General features: G+C 44.1%; 1 protein-coding gene across 1 annotated transcript in view; it reads right to left on the bottom strand.

The window, feature by feature from the left end:
* Positions 1–20075, bottom strand: part of cmip (c-Maf inducing protein) — a 42249-nt gene that overhangs the window by 16275 nt on the left and 5899 nt on the right. The window contains exon 2 of the mRNA XM_031868119.1: positions 2391–2516. Coding sequence (XP_031723979.1) covers positions 2391–2516 — 126 coding nt within the window. The remainder of the gene's footprint in view (positions 1–2390; positions 2517–20075) is intronic.

Here is a 20075-nt window from a genome sequence, read left to right as displayed (position 1 = left end):
TAGAGTGAGTTACAGTAAGTTAGAGTGAGTTAGAGTGAGTTACAGTACGTTACAGTACGTTACAGAGAGTTACAGTAGAAGTAAGATAAATAAAATGGTTGAAATTATTGGCCGACATCTTTTAAAAATGAGCTTCTCCTACAACACAGATAGAGTACAAGGAAAAGTGAGCGACGCACCAGGACCAGAAAGGATGCGGCATTATTCCCGTCTGCTTCCAGCGTGTTTGAACTTTTTTACTACCCGTCCGCTGTTTGTTAACAGCAAAACAAAGTGCGCTAACACTGAGCTCAGACCAGTCCAGGTGCGGTTTGTATTCAGAGGGAGAAAGTGAACATGGTGTAGTGTGTTCAGTACAGTAGGTGGCCTATTGTTTGAGAGAAACAATCATGCCTGTGTGCTACCGTGAAGGAGTTAAACTGTAACTGTTTTAATATTATTAATAGATTAAAATGATGTCAGGGTATACTGAGTCCATTATTGTCTGCTTAAAGCTCTATCAGCATAGTTTACATTCCCGGTTCCCTCGTCTCAAAGTCGATGTGTTTTTGGTTAGAAGTCTGAAACAAGCTCTGTGTTAACACAGGATGAAGAGTTTTGAACGTTTTGTTCTACGACATAAAATCGTCATGAAACATACCCTACTTGTGAATTTAGAAGCTTTTACGTGTTTAAAATGATTGGGTTGTGTATTCATCACTTTTATTGCTACTACGTCACACGCCATGCAGCTACATAGTTTGTGCGTATGAACAATTAGTTGCTGCAGCGACTTACTATCTTACTATCCTCAGTTTCCCATGACTTGGAAATATTTGTTCTAATGTTCCATGTTCTTCCAGTAAGTGAAGCAACACACCAGGTTTTCCAGGTTTTCACCGCTTTCAGGAACCCTGACTGATCTCGGCTCGTGAATGCAAACCGGCCGAGCTTTTCCCTCCGAGGAACACACTGAATGTGTCTGGCAGCGGTCCAAACAGCTGGCAGCAGGCATAAGCAAACACAGCTGATGAGGTGGGTAGACACCGCTGACCCCCACCACCAATAATGGGCCGAGTAGCGTATCAGAGGTAATTGGGCTAATGGGCTACAGTACCGAATGTGCTCACTGAAGGACTCTGGTTAACGTGGGGATGGACTGAGGTGTGAGGGTATCCAGTACGGGTTCTGGTTCTTTCCAAAACAATACAGCCACTAATCTATTGTGATCGGTTTGAAGAAGGCAAACATCAGATGGATAATGTGTGGAGCCAGCCCTTCCTTTAGTGCTGACACAGCACTCTGGAGACTAACACAAATGTGCTCGTCCCTCCAGGACCAAAGTTCCCCTTACACCCACAGCTTTAGAACATCAGTCCAATCATCTATCACAGCACACTGACCCAACACTAACCACACAGTGCTCCACTCTGTTCCCAGACCTTCACTCTGTTTATCTAGAAGTTCTTGTGAAACACGATCGTAGATACAAAGACTTTGCCAAAGAGTTTGAGCTGAATGAATGCCAGACTTCTTTATCCAGCCAGGGACCGTCCTTTGCACAAACACAAATATTCCATCCATTAGCAGCTGTACACGAGCATGAAGGGGTTCATCATTAAAAAGTGCAGAGTGGAACATGTGGCCACCTGTTTGCACCATCTGAACACAAGCTAACTGCTAACTGGTGAAGCACAAGGGTCACACCAGGCTACTGTGCATCATCCCGATGAACCGGCTCACTATTCTGCTGAGTTACTTTTCAAACATATTGTTCAAATCTTGAAAAAAAATTACCTTAAATTTAAAATATGCTTTAAAAACTGGAGAAGTGGAGAAAAATGAAATAATTGATAAATAACAGAATTAAGACTTATTTCTGTGTTGTGTTTGTCTTGTCCATGTTCATTTTATTTTTTCAAAGCCTTCAAAATAATTCTGACCCTTTTTTAAAATTCCTGAGCAGATGACACACGGAGCTGCTCGGACACCTGCATTGATGGATTCCTCTGCTGCGTTATAGTTATGGTAAATGGTATGGAACACATTCTTCTACAAAACCTTTTGAAACACTACTGACCCTTAAAGGAAGGTATACTAACAAAGTACGGTTTATGAGCATAACTCAGCTGATCAACAAGTATTTATGTTCCCTTTCATGTCCGTAGAGAAATCAAACTGCATCCCATGCATCCTTTAGTGTTGCACCAAACTGATGAGATGAATGAATGATCTAACACAAGCCCATATCTTGATGGTAGCCGTAGCTATTGCTAACAGAATAAGCTATGCCTGCAAGAAAACAGCCAACGACGACGTCATGGTCTCTAGTTTACTTCCAGCCTTTATATTCCACCCTGATGAAGAGCTGAGCTCCACTAGCTCCTCTCTAAGATGACGGCAGACGTTACCTGCAGCAGGACGGTGCCGCCGGGGAAGCTGAGCTGGACACAGTACTTGGGAGCGTTGTCCCACGAGAGGAGCTGCAGGTCCTCTATGGAGCTGTAGGACAGGGACGTCTCCATGTAACCGGTGGGCTGGAGACAGAGGAGAGACAAAGCCAGAGGACGTTAGTCTGCCACCGTCGAACATTTACACAACATACTGAATATTCAAACAGAGACAAAAAAAAGAGCGTTTATTTTTACTGGCGGTCGGCCGGAAAGACAAAAAGAAAGAAGTTCTGGGCTAACGTGCCCTGGGTAAACACCAGGCCAGCGCTGCTACCGAGCACACAGAGGCCTCGCTATCAGCTGTGGGGACGTTTCATGGAGGGAATAGTCATTGAATGCTGAAACAAAGTGGAAAAGCAATTTAGCAAAAGCCATTAATCACACAAACACGGCGCAGAAAGACATTGTTCATGTAGCTTCAAGTCAACACGTGCACGCACGCACGCACACACACACACACACACACACACACACACACACCCCAGTACGGTGTGATGGCAGATCCCAGCTGTGGGAGCTGGAAGTAGATGCAGCTGAGTAACAGGCCACAACCTGTTTGCTCGTCTCAAAATGATTACAGAAACGCTGACAAATGACCACAAGTTTCCGGACTCAGAGACAGAAGAGTCTTTAAAGAGAAAGTGTGTGTGTGTGTGTTTGGGGGGGGGGGTAAAATCACAAGGAAACTGAGCCCGTATATCTCCTCCCCCCAGAAGAAGTCTGAAGAGAAATGTTTAATGCCACAGTGCGTCTATAATAAGACATTTGTCGGTCGGTAATGCAGAGAAATGGCAGTCGATGAATCACCAGCGGACATTAGTCCTGCAGACGTCATCTGGACCCTGATGAGGCCGCAGTGCTTTCTGCTGCTTATCATCGCTGGTTTTCTTTTTCATTGAGAAAACTTGAGATACGTTTTTCTGTGAACATGCAACGTTCACAGAATGATGAATCATTCATTTCGCTACATTTTTTTTGTCCTTATTTGATTTAATTTGTTTTTCTTTACTGGAGCATTTATGACAGAATACACTCAACATCTGAAAAGGTGCAGCGGACTTTGAGGCGATAGCCACCCACCTAGTCAGACCTGCTGGACCAAACACCACCAAACTGCCCCAGAGAGGAGAGGGAGGGGAGATGGAAGCTAAGCTAACCCAGCAGGACCTGAGGCTGCTCCACTACCCAGCATGCTCCTGGCTGTCTGATGCCCGGTCGCTGAAAAATAAGATGGATGAAAGCAGCTGGAGGTCGGTGACCTTTGAGCCCACATCTTCACAGAGACCTGGATCCATCGTGGTCCAGGATCAAGCTGCACTTGACGGGTCAGGACAGAGAGCAGAACTCTGGTGGACCAGAGGAGGAGGACTCTGTGTTCACATCATGATGCTTGGTGCTCAAACACAGTCACAGTTGATGGACAATGTTTTCCTCGTGTTGAGTTTTTAATGTGAAGATGTCGGCCATGTTATCTGACCAGAGAACTGTTTCTGTTGCTGCTGTTTATGTTCCTTATGATGAGAATATCAAAGATGCTCTACAGCAGTGATTGTCAACTGGTGGGTCACGCGGATCCATTTTCAGTGCTTTCTGCTACTGAAAAAATATAACTGTGCTTTTATTTTGAAGGGGATTTTTTTTATGCAGCGGAGTGCCGTCTATTCACACTCCTTAACAATATTTGGCGTTAATGCCTTGTATTGCTAATATCAGCAGAGGATGAACTGAAAACTATACCTCTGTCTAATGACACTATAAGTCTTGAACTGAAGACATGTCGGATGACTGACAGGAACAATGTCTCTGCACTAGAGAGCTCCTACTCTACGACTGCAGAGGACATGTTCAGCTCAGGTTCAAACTGCTCCATCTTTACATTAAATAACTTTGAGAAGTTGAACATTTTCCTCTATTTGGGTCGTGGCTTGTCATTAAGGTGTGATGGTGGGTCCCGCAGCCAGACCAGTTGAGAACCACTGCTCTACAGGAATGTAAAACTGGTTTTCTTTGTTATGCGTTTGTTGTGTTATGAATGGACTACAACTGCATTTAGTTCCCTGTGTTGCATAATGACAAGAGATGATCCTTGAATCACTTCACACAGCGACGGGCCAGGTGTGCAGAGGTGAGAGCAGGTAACAGTGCTCTTTCATCCCATTGGTAGAATTCAAAGGGCCTCATGCAGGAAGAGACAGAAGAAGAGATGTCCTCTTATTAACTTATAACATTTTCTTGTTGTTGCTCTTCTCTCAGGTAAGAGAAGACGTTACGAGTGGTCCATAGCACTCCGACTAAGAGGAGAAAAGTAATTGTTTGTCCAACATAAAGAGAGATTTAAAAAATGCGTGAATATCACATCATTTATTTTAATTATTATATGTTTTAGAGTAATTATAACGGTTGGATTATTAAAGAAGCTCTATTAGGACTAAACAGACTTGTGGATGGTTGACATGCTGCTCTTAAATGCCTTTGAACTGTGCTGGACCACCAGGACTTAGTTTAGGTTCACTGGACTGAAGCTCACTTTCTCTACTGCTGACGTTCTTCATCTCTCCAGTATACAGTCACGTGCACACAGCACAGCGTTACCTACGCTATGATAAACAATCCACCACACGCCTCCAATTAATGAGCCGCCGTTCAGACTTCTAGTATTTGTTTCTTTCAACAGAGAAGTCAGAGTTGCTGCATGAGGTGCGTCGGGACTAGAAGCACTCGGAGTCCTCTGCAGAGCGCTCTGTGTGGAAGCTTCCCCACAGCACATCAATGTTAATCTGAAGTGGACGTTGAAGACGTCGGTATGTGCTGGTTCCAGCAGTGTGTGTGTATCATGTGTGTGTTCTGTGGTGGCTCTCGACAGGGAGGCCAATATTTACCAATATTCAAAATGTAAAAATTTGACCATTTTTCCCCATTTTAATTTTTTAGACTGGGAAAAAAATGGAATAATGATCCATGATAAAGAAAATAAAGACTTTATCAATATCAGCATTATTTTCATTACTCATGGTTATGATAATTTATACTAGATCTGAACAGATTGTGTCATTGCAGCCTTCTTCTTCTTCTCTCAGACAAGCAGCCGCTCAACACAAACACAGCGGAGTAGTTGCAGCGATGCAGCAGCAAACGCTGCTTTCTTACCCTGCCGTCCCTCCGCAGCGGAGTCCAACAGACAGGTGGTTGTCTTTATTTGCCCCCCCCCCCCCCCCCAGTTGTGAAACTGTACGCATTACAGTGTTTTCATTACAGACCATGTCCAGGGCAAATATTGGTTCTGGGCGAGATGTCTCATTTCCTTGGAAGAGCAAACGCCAGCCTCGGTGTCCGTCTGTCTGTCTGTCTGTCTCTCCGTCCGTCTGTCTGTCTGTCCGTCTCTCTGTGCGTCCGTCCCTCTGTCCGTCTGTCTCTCCGTCTCTCTGTCTCTCCGTCCGTCTCTCTCTCTGTCTCTCTGTCTGTCTGTCTGTCTGTCTGTCTCTCCGTCCGTCTCTCTGTCTCTCCGTCAGTCTCTCTCTCTGTCTCTCTCTCTGTCTGTCTGTCTCTCCGTCCATCTCTCTCTCTGTCTCTCTGTCTGTCTGTCTCTCCGTCCATCTCTCTCTCTGTCCGTCTGTCTCTCCATCCGTCTCTCTGTCTCTCCGTCCGTCTCTCTCTCTGTCTCTCTGTCCGTCTTACATGCAGCCTGGAGTTGGACGCACATGTTGCACTAACAAGATGAACCACTAAATAAAGAGCAGAATATGAGGCGGTGCACTGGAGGAGGAGATTAATGGTGTTTTTGAAAAGGCAGCAGAACGGAGACAAACAGAAGGGACTTCAAGTCTCTGATAACCAGCCGAGGTTACCATAGATACTACATCCTGCACAAGAGCATGTGCTGATTGCCTCCCTCTACCTCCATCTACCTCCTTCTCTCTCCCTCTGCCTCCTTCTCTCTCCCTCTGCCTCCTTCTCTTTCTCTACCTCCCTCCGACTCCTCTCTCTCTCTCTCTGCCTCCCTCTACCTCCTTCTCTCTCTCTGCCTCCCTCTACCTCCCTCTGCCTCCTTCTCTCTCCCTATGCCTCCCTCTACCTCCTTCTCTTTCTCTACCTCCCTCTACCTCCCTCCGACTCCTCTCTCTCTCTCTGCCTCCCTCTACCTCCCTCTGCCTCCTCTCTCTCTCTGCCTCCCTCTACCTCCCTCTGCCTCCTTCTCTCTCTCTCTCTCTCTCTCTCTACCTCCCTCTACCTCCCTCTGACTCCTCTCTCTCTCTCTCTCTCTCTCTGCCTCCCTCTACCTCCCTCTGACTCCTCTCTCTCTCTCTCTCTCTCTCTCTCTGCCTCCCTCTACCTCCCTCTGCCTCCTCTCTCTCTCTCTGCCTCCCTCTACCTCCCTCTGCCTCCCTCTGCCTCCCTCTACCTCCCTCTGCCTCCTTCTCTCTCTCTCTCTCTCTCTCTCTACCTCCCTCTACCTCCCTCTGACTCCTCTCTCTCTCTCTCTCTCTCTCTGCCTCCCTCTACCTCCCTCTGACTCCTCTCTCTCTCTCTCTCTCTCTCTCTCTGCCTCCCTCTACCTCCCTCTGCCTCCTCTCTCTCTCTCTGCCTCCCTCTGCCTCCTCTCTCTCTCTGCCTCCCTCTGACTTCCCTTCTTTCTACTCGACTGTTTTCCTGCCCTCTCTTTTTCTCCTTGTTCTCATTCTGCTGTTGATCGTGGAGGAGAGCTGGAGGAGGCTACAGCTCCTCTTGTCTGCTCTCCTCACCGCTGTGTTACCATAGAAACAGAGGATGGAGGTGTACGTTGTGTTGTTGTTTGTTTCCAGGAGAAGCAGACGAGGCGCATGAAACAACAAAGGAAGAGAGCGTGAGCTGTGCCCTGTATTATCAGCAGAGGTTCCACCCTTCAGCTGACACCAAAACAGATAGTAGAGACTAGAAGCTCAGTATCTCTGTATCTTTGAAACTATTAGGTTTACTATCACAACATCATGTCAAACCAAAGGGTGGCGGTCTGTTTGAAAGTGGAATTTTCGATTCCTTGGCTTCCATTCATTTCTGTTAAGTGAAAAAATAAACTTCAGCAACTTGAATCTTGCTTCTAATGAACGAGCCATCGCAGTGACTGCAAGCTGGAGAAAAACATGAAACATTCTAAAACAATCTGGCACACAATGCCTGTATGTAGCAGTACTGTAGTCTTTGAATAGTGCTGAACACAATGTTGAAAAGACAATGAATGTATCGAATAAGTACAGACTGATATCTCTTCTTCCTCTGAGCCATAGAGCTCCATTAAAAACACACCCATGAGCCTCACTGTTGCTCCTTCATCACCATGAACACACACACTGTAGTTTATTTTGACTCAAGGCCTCACACACCGTCCTGCTGCCACAAACACTACACTAAGAGAACACGTGTATCAATCCACCAATGAAAATAGTCCCAGACCTTTTAGAAAAGTGATGAGCCTTTGTTTGGGACAAGTGTCACAGAGTGGGTTTAACAGACGTTTCAATGCCTTCAACTCTCAGGTGTGGTGTGACATTGGGAAACCAGAAGTATCAGTGCTTCTAAATGCTGAGTCACTGATCAGCTACCCGATCAGCTCCCTCCTATGCTGCCTTCACCGAGCACTGCAGGGCAGCGACAAACATACTAATTGTGCCTTTGGCGACTCAAAGCAGGAAACGCATCGAGAGCCAGAGAGAGAAGAAAGATAAAGTGAGGAGGAAACAGCTGACTGCACCAGTTTGAGCTGCAGCTTTGAATGAGACACCGATCAGGTGTTCAGTATTGGAAAGGTCAAGCAGCAATTTTAAAAGGTCAGTCCACTACACACCTGCAACAACAGAAGTAGTGCCAGCAATGCTGTGGAATAAGGTCTATTCTTTATGGTTTAACTCAGGACTTTGAAAGGTCCTCATATCCGTCCATCCTTCTTGTTCTCCTCTACTCCCTCTTTGCTTCTTTACTTTCTTCCCTCTTCATCTTTTACTAATTTATCCTCCTTCGATTTCCCTCCTTTCCTGTCCTTCCCTTTTCCTTATCTGTTCCCTCATTTCCTTCTCTCTTAACTTCTTCTTGCCATTCTTGTGTCCTCATTTTCTTCTCCTCCTGTTTTCCTTTCTCTACTCATCCCTCTCTCCACGCTGTCTTCTTCTACTCTTTGTTCCTTTTCTTTAGTCATCTTCTGCTACTCCTTTCCTTCCCCTTCCTACATCTTCCCATTTACTCATCTTCTTTTACTTCACTTTTCCTTTATTTTAATGCCCTCTGGTCCATCCATCCATCCATTTTCCTCCGCTTATCCGGGGTCGGGTCACGGTGGCAGCAGGCCAAGCAGGCTGACCCAGACTTCCCTCTCCCCGGCAACATGTTCCAGCTCATTCTGGGGGATCCCGAGGCTGGGAGATGTAATCTCTCCAGCGTGGTCTGGGTCTTCCCCGGGATCTCCTCCCAGTTGGACGTGCCTGGAAAACCTCCAGTGGGAGGCGTCCAGGAGGCATCCTAATTAGATGCCTGAACCACCTTTTGAAGCGAAGGAGTAGCGGCTCGACTCCAAGTTCCCTCCTGATGACCAAGCTCCTTACCCTATCTCTAAGGCTGAGCCCGGCCACCCTATGGAGGTTGAAAATAACCCTGATGTATAGCAACCCACGGTCTTCAGCCACCTCGCCCGACCAGGGAAACCGGGGAACCCTCCCGGAGCCAGATCCAGGTGGGGAGCTCGCCGGTGGGCGTCTGGTGGCCGGGCCTTCGCCCATGGGGCCCGGTTGTGTTCAGCCCAAAGAAACAACATGGAACAGCCACCCTGTGAACCCAGCACCCGCAGGGACAAGCATCGGGGTCAGGTGCAATACAGACCGGGCAGCGGGCCGGGCCGGGGGCCTGGGCGAGCCGATCGCAGGCAGCATGGACCAGCATAGCCCTCGAGTCCATCTTTTCCTTATCTGAACCCCAAGTCCAAATGTGTCCTTCTTCCCATCCTTTACTACTTCTGAAGGTCCAAAATGTATAATGTGTTCTTCTTCCCTTGCTTTGCCACTCGTAGTGCTTTTAGCCTACTACTATTTTCCTCTCATCCTCTTCTTTTACTCAATAATAGTGCGTGGCATCGCAGCGTGAGCTCTGATGTACGGAGGCGGTTATACTCGATGTGTTTGCTGCTTTATTCTCTGAAACACCAGAGGGCGTCCAAACTAAATTAACTGTGAAGAATCAAAAACACAACGGGAGTAACCGGCAAAGCGCCGTAAACTAACCTTCACAATGATGAGGGCGGATTGTGTGAGGACTTTAAGTTTAAAAGTACCTAGTATGTTTAATAGCACCCCTAGTGGTGGATATTGTATGTTACAGTATATTTACTTATAAAAGTGTTGAACTAAAAAGCATAGTCATTGAATGTATTGAACACTGTAAGTATAGTCATTGGATGATTTGAACGATGAAGTGGTAGGAGAGTGAGGGTTTGCAGGATACGTCCATATGAGCCAACAGAGACACCGGCTTCAGGAAGGAAACAGGAAATGGTCAAGCAGAGACATGCTGGCTTCAGAGGGTCTGGACCATCGGGTCAGAGGGCAGGAGGAGTCCGAGAGAGATCAGCCAATCACTGAGCTGATACGGGACATCTCAGAGACACTCGGAACACAAAAGACTGTGGATCTACGGACATCTTGAGACTCGCTGCGGGTCTGCCGGGTGGGCCAGATTGGGCCTCAGTTTCATGGAACATTAGATTATTAATAGTGTGATTCGGTTTGTAACTGTTTTTGCGTTTGTGGGATAATAAATCCATTTGATTTTAACTTGAACCAGCTATTTTGTTTTGGAAACGGACGCGAAGCACATGGCTGCAGTGAGGGGGGTGGCTTCTCTCGGTGTTCAAAAGGTACGGCCCTAACAATTGTAATTACTGTAAACTCATACCTCATATTCATGGACTACTTTACTACCTTTATACAAGCCCTGTTAAGAACAAAGTCAAGTATTAAATGTAATATAATGAAAGAAAGGTTGAATATCCTATAAAACATTTTCGCAAGTGAAGGTTTTTAAGATCTCCTGTTGCTTAAGCATTTAAAAACACGACATTCAGTCCAGAGGTGCAGGACCAAGCGGCGCGACCACTTGCTGTGATTATGTCATTTTCGCCGTGTGCATCTTGCGTCTGCTTCACTACTGCGAGTATAAATGTAGCTTTACGCTTTCATGTGCTAACCTCTGGGTCCGACTAAATAAAAGAATCAGGTTTTTATGTCTGCTTTTTTTTTTAATACCCAAAAATCGATCAAACTTTCTTTTTGGTTTATTGAAATAATAAAAATGATTAATCATATTCAAAAAAACTAAAACAGAGGAGTCACAACAACATGAGCACCTGTGTAACAAAGAAGTATGTCACAAAACAGGATGTTACACGGGCTTACCAGCCGAGACACTGTGGACACTCTGGTCCACATGAAACCTTCTGCGTCCCACAGACACACAACAAGAACACGCCCCCTGTTGAAGGCACACAGCGAGTGGACAAGAGGGCATTTGAGCGCACATTTCCTCCTGTTCCCATCATCAAGCGAGCAATATCAATTCACTTCCTGTGTCCCCTCGGTTTCAGATTCACCAATAATCACACAACAGTAGTTCCCATTCAGCAGTGGCCCAGATTTGAAGTGTGCCCGAGGTGATATGGTAGCTCTGTTTGTTCAGAGACCCTCGGGTCGATCCCACACCAGCACAAACACATCACACACTCCGTTTGGGGACAAGTCAAGCTGCTGGACTCGTGTGTGACGTCGCCGGGCGTTAAAAGACTCACTTCCCCGAACGATAAGCCGCTCCACTTCTCCATTTGCTAAGGAACAACCAAACTGCTGCTCATAAACTTGGTGGACAACAACACAGTGTTGATCTGTTGATCGGTGCGTCTCAGAGGACAGGACAGAGGACACTCTGTTGAGGTAGCTGTTTGGAGACACTGCTCTGTGGTTTGGCTTTTCTACTTTCTGTGAAGACACAGTTCCAAGAAAGTTTTCAAGGCCAAAATGACAGCTCCAAAAAAATGACAACCACATGTGTTATCAAGACATAAGACTGCACGTCACATGACAAGAACAACTATGTAGCAATACAGCATAGTGAGAAAGTAGTTGGTTAAACAATTGCTGGTTTTTACTTTTATAAAATGTAGACTTTTAGAAGCAAAAAGGGGAAACTTTGAATGTAAGTGAAAAATGCTATGCAGCTATAAATCAGTGCAACACGTTTTAAAAGCACACCGTGGAATAAGTGGTGGAAAGCTGCTGGCTTTAGGATTTTGGACACAAAGGTTTTCTCATCGTTGAATATTCTTACTACTTTCTAAAGCTTGATAAATAAAGGACAGAACAATAAATACCAAAACAGCAACTACAACAACGAACAAAAAACACGTCAGCAACAAAAGCAACGACGAGTGCAGCCTCAGCTCCACCACTTACACGGCAATGGAACAGCTGGAAAGTGGAAGTAGCTCCACACTAAGATCCAAATATAACGCTAACCCAAACCAAACTGTGAGTCAGATTGTGGAGAACCTTGTGAGTGTAGTTCTGATTATCAAGGGAGGTTACAGTTACAGCTGTTTATTCCCTGTAGCAGGTCAACGTTCAGCAGTGTGACGCATGGCAGACGAGCACAAACAACACGCCGAAATATCTGTACTGAGCTCATCGTTTACCAGAGTATACAACTATATGTACAATCACAGACACACAGAAGAAATGCAACAACAGTCGCATAAAGACAAGGAGAGCTCTCGCTACCAGACGGAGAGAAGTCGTCACACCGAGATATTACAGCGCAGAGGTACCGAGGAGGAACTCCAGAAGAGTTCTGCATTGGTCCACTTGTGCACGTCATTTCATTCATGCAGACTGATAGCATGGAGTTCAGGGACTCGCTCACCTTTGCACTCCTTCTTCACATTTTAAAATACAGAAAGAAAGGGAACAGATGAATACGTTTATGTCCGCTTTAGAGCGTGGCTTACAAAGAGAAAGAGAAACGATGAGTAAGGGCGTTTTTATTATTATTTATTATTATTCGGCCAGTGTGACATTTAAAGGTTGGCCACCGCTTCACATCTCACTGATGAATGAGCTTGAGCTTGAGACGTCATTTCAAGAACAATGCATCTTTTTCTCTTTTTCAACAGCAGACCAACTGATCAAACATACCCGACAAGTTCCAACCGATACAAACTAAAGGCACTCTGAACACATTTGAAGCCATGCAGACAGTATAACTTTAATAAAGTATATAGCAGGCCTTTATTTTAGAGACCTTTAAGCCTTTTTAGCTAATGTTCCATGTTTTAATACATCTTTGAAGATTCTTACCGTTCTGTTGGCTTTGGTCCAGAACAACAGTAGGAAACAGAATGGCTTGCAATGTCCCTTGACTTTATATGTCTTCTGGTCATCCACTTTGTCGGATGTTACGTCTCATGCAAGAAGTATGTCACTTGTAGAATATAACATGAGCAAGGATACAGAAATATACAGATTTACCTCAATGGCAGACCTAATTCATGGGGTGTAAATCTAAACTCAACGGGATATTTAAAAGGTATCTACTGGCTCCACACAGCTCTCAACATGGCGACGACTGAGCTGGCAGCTCGCAGCTAACAGAGCTAACAGTTTACCTGAAGGGGAACCGCAATGCTGTGGGTGTGAATGGCGTTAGCAGCTGTAACTGCCGTGCAGAACTAACCAACGGGGCGGGCACGTTAGCATAGCTCAGCATAAATACTGGGGGCAGGGGGAAATAGCTAGAATAAATAATAACCACCTCTTAGCACCTCTAAAGATCTCTGACACCATCTGGATTTCACAAAACGCAAAGTGAAATAAAACAAGTTGTGGCTTCACAGTTATGTGCCGGACTATTTCCTGGCCGGTTGCAGTGACATCCTCTTTCCGGCCAAAAAAGTTTCAGCACATAACCACAAAACCACAACTTTTTTTTTTACAGATTAAACAAACAAGATAAAATATTATCATTAACTATACTTAACAGTTTTTGTAGGTTTCCCACAGTTTATTGGTTAAAGGTTTAACTAAATGGACCAGAGTTAACAAAGAAGTAAACACAGATTATCTGATGGCATACTAGATATGCAAAGATGTGCCAGTATCAAATGAACATTTCATTTGTGTCAGTGTGTGCTATCTTGCTCATAAGGTGAGCAAGATAGGTGAAACAGCTGTGCATAAATGACCAAATCATGCAAACTAGTGGGGGCATAGTGCAACCACGTTTCATAGCACTCAGCTGTAGAAGGGTGGTGTGTGTGTGTGTGTGTGTGTGTGTGTGTGTGTGTGTGTGTGACTGCCCACTGCCCTGGCTGAATGTGGCTTTTTTTTAACAAGGTTAAAAACAACCAGACTAAAAACAGTCACAAATAGAGAATAACTGCTGCAGTCTTCATTCCTCTTCAGGAGTCTTTTCCCTCCAGTCTCTCTTGTTTGGTTTCTCTGTTTTCCTTCACGTTATCCATCACATCGCAGACACACACACACACACAACAGGGCAGAACGAGGGGAACCATTCCAATTCCAATCTATTGTAAATATCATAAATCAATATGGCGGGGAGAGCGCCATCGTTCCCGACTATGACTCAAATCTTTGCCAAATGGCTGCATTGTTCAAACAGAACTGGGAGGATCCAGTATTTGAATATGAACATGTACTGCAGCCCGTCCTGGAGGCCTGCCCAGAGCCTCTCAGAGCGTCTAACCTATGTCCTCATAGGTTGTAGTCACTGCACGTCATTGCTCTTCCCTTTATTCTGCATTAAAACAATACTTTTGCTGATGGCTGAGATTAGGATGAGGGCCATTCTTGGTTGTGTGATGTGTTGTTCTACCACACTCGTATGAACTTTATATCCTGATTTTATAGAAGTGAGAGCCATGACAGCTGGGCTGTGGCGCTACACAGACTCTAGCATTCGTTAGCACCGAGTGAGACGATGTCAACTGAAAAATAAATGAACACATTCCGACTCCTAAAAATTAAAAGTTAAACTCATGAGCAATAAACGCACCGCTGGTCAATTCAATAGACTGAGGGCTTTATTTAGTTTGTGTCGATGATTAGAGAGGTCAATTATCGGAGTCTGGGCCTTTAAGGAGAGCATATCAATTGTATGTTTTGTACGTTATTAAATTATAATAATTGTCCAAGTCCTAGTTGATTTCATTTTTTTTATATAACCCCTTTGTTTGTTGTGGACGATGACTTTCCCGTGGGAATAAAAACAGTTGTCAGACATTGATCCCTCCTCATGGTTCAGCACACATGTGAACCGTGGATTAGTTGCACAGTCTTATTATAACACCAATTATAACGTTATCGTGACACGTTCACATGTAATCTTTTTGTTTGAAGGAGATGTTTTCACAGCAACATAAAAAGATATTAAAGATTAATTATGAGCTGTTTACACTACCTCTATGCAGATTATAATACTTCATTAAAACTACTAATGACAAGATTGGTTTTTATTTCCTAATCATTTAAATTGTGTGTTTTTATGAAAAAAAGTAAAAAAGGATAACATGTAGAATATTTGATGGTTTACTGACTTCAGAGTGGGTTAAATTATTTTACGGACGGCGACAATCGTGTGGATCCTTGTAGAGCAGCTGCTGTAATCAAACAACAATATGGATCATCAATGATCAGGGATCTCTAGTTCTATTTGATCGGTGACTCTGATCGGTCGTGATTCTGATCGGTCGTGACTGATCGGTGGTGACGCTAAACCGCGACTGATCGGTGGTGATGCTAAACCGCGACTCTGATCGGTGGTGACGCTAAACCGCGACTCTGATCGGTCGCGACTCTGATCGGTCGCGACTCTGATCGGTCGCGACTCTAAACCGTGACTCTGATCGGTGGTGACGCTAAACCGCGACTCTGATCGGTCGCGACTCTAAACCGCGACTCTGATCGGTGGTGACGCTAAACCGCGACTCTGATCGGTCGCGACTCTAAACCGTGACTCTGATCGGTGGTGACGCTAAACCGTGACTCTGATTGGTGGTGACTGATCGGTGGTGACTCTGATCGGCCGTGACTCTGATCGGTGGTGACTCTGATCGGTGGTGACTCTAAACCGTAAATCTGATCAGTGGTGACTCTGATCGGTCGTGACTCTGATCGGTCGTGACTCTGATCGGTGGTGACTGATCGGTGGTGACTCTGATCGGTGGTGACTCTAAACCGTGACTCTGATCGGTCGTGACTCTGATCGGTGGCGGCTCTGATCGGTGGCGGCTCCGATCGGTCGTGACTCTGATCCGTGACTCTGATCCTATCTGAACTGAGTCTTATGATTAGTTACACCACTAGTTGCAAGGTTAAAACTTTCTCACCTCCCACACATACAAATTCAAAGGCAAGACCAGTACGCGTATCAAACATAACTAAGAAATTTCTCATTTTAAGATCATTCTACTGCCAAATGAAATGTACGGTATTTGACTATTCTTTTCAAACACCACAAAGATCTTTGGTGAAAGCAAAAGTGACACAGAGGATCACACTGACCCGCGCTAGAAAGAGTGCCACTGTTAAAATAGACTTCTTACATAATCATTAGATGGTGCAGACGTGACCAGAAGACACTCAATCCTCCCTCACTGATTTCTAAACGGGCTCCCGTCTCTCGCCTCACTACCTAGAACGAGTCCCTCATGCTCGCAGCACCACCAGATTCATTTCATCTCGGGCCTTTTGTGAGCGAGGCGCAGCACAGGAAGTGCTTGCTTGCACTCGCGCCCTTCTTACGCAAATGTGATGCAAGTTAGGTATTACTACAGTCGGGTCTGTCAGAGGAGAGAGGGGAGATGTTGAGTCCTCCTTAAACCACATTTAATACTGACACAGTGTCATTTTCTACTTGTGTTGGAAAAATGGCCGTTGCTTGAAGTGAAACGGGATTTGTGAGCTTTTTGTTACTGAAACAAATGAAACCCTCTGGGTGGACCACGCTCACTTTCACAGAGCTCCTCTTTCACAATGGTCTGAATTGTTCTCCGTGCGTGGGGATGTTGTTGGAGACGCAGAGTCAACGCTCTTTGCCTCCTTCTTGGAAGCACAATTGGTCAGCATTGTCCATCGGCCCACATAACCGCTCTGTTAGAAAAAGCAGAGCACAACGTCGCCACTCAGGAAATGCACATTCATGCTTCGCCTTGTGAACAAAAACCCTCATCCTCATATTTCAGCCTTCACAGAAGGGAGACCGTGGTTCACTAGAACTAGCTTATGATAGATGACACCATTTTGAGTTCATACTCCCTACTATGTAAACCACATATGTAGAGCTTAAGGAATTCAAATGGTGACCTAAAAGCAACAGGGTGCATTGTTAGCTTACAGAGCATCAACATTTCTGTTAGCCTTAGTCAGGATCATTTATGAGAGCCAGTCACAGCCGTCAGTGCCTGACAGCAAAGGACCAACCAGTAGAATAGACACTAGTAAACAAACAGCAGTTTGAGTAAACTCAACAGCTAGCTTCTCCTTAACCACAGTTCAGATTTGAACAAACTAATGTCTCATTTGCATATCTAAACTTAACATTTCAGAAAACTTATAATAAAAAATAATCCTCTTAATGTGAGTAATGAAGTGGTGAAGTTTGATGGTGATATCTATGAGTGTGTGACCCTATTCACCTGTAGAGTCTCTAAATGTCTGTAATGGAACTAAACGTCTCTTTAAAGGACGTTTCCTCTCAATGAGTTTGTTCTCAGACTGATGATAAATCTCCACTTCAGCAGCTCTTACACACACCAACCTCTACTCTTTCATTCCTCTGTGTGTGCTGAAGGTTCACACAGAGGGGTTTGTTTATATCTAAGTCATAGTCTGACTTATAGAATATTTTACTCCAAAAACATGGAGAAAGAAACAATCCTTGTTTCTAAAGGTGAACAGTATTTTGGGATTTATGCAGTGATCAAAATCCAGTGGTGGGTCGTCAGGGCCTGCAAGGCCTTCTCTGCTGGCCTAAACACAATCACAAAGTTAGAGCTATTTTATGATTTAATCATTTTTCATAAATACACTACATGTATTATAATTTATTTTCCCATTATCTTATTTTCTCATTGCACAGCTACTGTCTTCCTCAGTTGCTCTGCTTCCAGTGCAGCTTGTTTTAAGTAGAGCTCTTATCCAATCAGATTTCACCTCTGTGTCTCTAGGTAAGAAGAGAGGCAGAGGCCTGCAGACTCACAAGTGCATCTATGTGCAGTTTAAGTGAATGGGGACGATGTTGTTGATTGTCATAGTCTTCAACCAATCAGATCTTTAGTTTGACATGTTGGGCGTATTCTTTGACGTACCAGTGGTACCCAGGTAGCCTGCTAAGTATACGTCTGCATTAACGTGCGCCGTGATTGGTCAGTGGGCCAGCGTGACTTTTGTCAAACAGGAAGCTAGCTAGCAGGTCTTAGTGTTTAGTAAGAGTTCAGGTTGAAACATATGTAAGAGAAGTTATGACATTTTTAGTGTTTTGCTTGGTGTAGATTCTTTTTTTTAACCTAGCTGTGTTTTTTAACACTCAATGGCTGAAGGAGGAGAAACGGATTTCTCAAGACCAGAAGAACTGGACATCGTATCAAAGGGTCGGTCAACCCCACAGCTAGCATGGAAAAGGATTTGTACTAAAGGTATTTCTGGCTAACAGCGGCGGAGAAGCGATGCACATTTTATGGCTAAGAATGAAACTTTTGGTGAGACCCGAGTGGATCTACAGCTCAACGAACACGTTCGCAGGAGGTCCTCTGACTGGAACTGAACTGAACCGATGTTCTGTACAACCGCGTCATTAAACTGTGTTAACAAAGAAAGGAGGATGGACTTTGTCTTTAAGTGAACAGCAGCTTTGGTAAGTGAACTGCTTTTGTGTTTTTACATCTGCAGTAGCGTTACTGTTAGATTTTCTATGGCAGGGGTCTCAAACTCATTTCCACTCTGGGCCACATCAGCATCATGTTTCCCTCAAAGGGCCGGTTGTAACTGTAAGACTGTATAACTGTAACTACTCCTAACATATTGTTAAATAACTGTCTCTGCATTTGATTATTGTTTATTCAAGTGTAAAAATATTGTACATGCAGTTATATAAATGTAAAAATATATTTAAGCACATTTCTGTTTTAACTTAAATCATTTTAATTTAGGGTTAAGAAACCCACATTACTCTATCAAAGATCAAACTATTAAAGAAAATATCAAAGACAAATATCAAACACAATTTATTACAATAACTTTGTTCAAAGCTTAAAATCCTTTCAAGGGTGCGTTTGCACAATCCCACGTGAAGTATTTCATGTGTTTTAAAGCCACGTTTAAAGTCTTCAATGTAATCACAATACATTTACATGTCAAATGTACAGTAACCAGCCAAAGAGCTGCTTCTGTGACTGTGTGTTTAAGTATCTCATAACTTCAACTTTCTATCTCATAATTTCGACTATGGGAATCTTTTTATTATCAAGTCTAACTTTTAATTTATTTTTTTTTTTGCTGGCGGATTCGCGGGCCACATAAAATGATGTGGCGGGCCTTGAGTTTGACACCCCTGTGCTATGGTGTCGTTTTTATGATCTGGTTAATATTGTTCCCTCTGATGTAATAATAGTTGAATGGTGCTCTTCAGTGTGTGGTGGAATACGCGTGTTAGCGCTGCAGGTCTGCTGGATTGATTTGTTGCTTTATTGTCATATGAATAATTGTGACTGGTTCTTGTGAGTTTGTTCTTGTCGTTGTGTTAATTACATTGATTCTGACTATGCATTGTCCGTTAATGATGAAGCATCCCGTCATTGCGGTTGTTTTCCCGTTAAGCTAGTTTAGCGTAGCCTCAGCTGTTTTTGTTCCGGGTTCAGAGGTCACAGCCCGTTGTCTCCTACGTGAGTGCAGTCCACCGAAAACATTATATTTCCCACAATTTAAGCTTCTGCATTTTACAAACGCACTAGTATTATTCAAACGTATTGTTCGGTTTGTAAGCCTCGTACCGAACAGTTTAATATGAATACGTGATGTTACACCCCTAGAAACAAATAACCGTAGCTGTGGCGTCATAATGAGTTTATTCAGCTGTAGTAGGACAGCACAGAAGGCCCAGGTATAGAATACACTGTCAAAATTCCCTCTGTAAAAACTTTGACTAATGTTTCAACAAAATGAAACAAGAATTTTGAACCTTATCGAATGTTTAGATTTATGTTCTTGAAATGTATGACAATTAGCACATACTTAAAATGATCATTCCTAATTTGCATATTCAATGATCAATGTTCAGAAAACTTTTTCAACAAAAAATAATTGTCTTTATTCAAGTAATCAACTGGGGAAGTTTCATGATACAATACATCAGTTCAGAAGTTTTAACCCAACTATCTGTCTCCCCTAGACATCACGGTATTAGCACTGTAGTACTACAGTACTGTAGCGCTGTAGTACTACAGTAGTACTACAGTGCTGCAGTACTACACTGAACTTGAGGTGTGTCTACTACTCCACTCCATCTTGTATGTAAACGGTGGGAGATGAATACTGAGAAAGACCTCTCAATATAATTCAATACAGA

This window comes from Anarrhichthys ocellatus, unplaced genomic scaffold (genome assembly GCF_004355925.1).
Source record: "Anarrhichthys ocellatus isolate YVR2014 unplaced genomic scaffold, GSC_Weel_1.0 scaffold41, whole genome shotgun sequence".
In the NCBI taxonomy this organism is placed as follows: domain Eukaryota; kingdom Metazoa; phylum Chordata; class Actinopteri; order Perciformes; family Anarhichadidae; genus Anarrhichthys; species Anarrhichthys ocellatus.
This window is presented reverse-complemented; position numbering and strand designations above follow the sequence as displayed.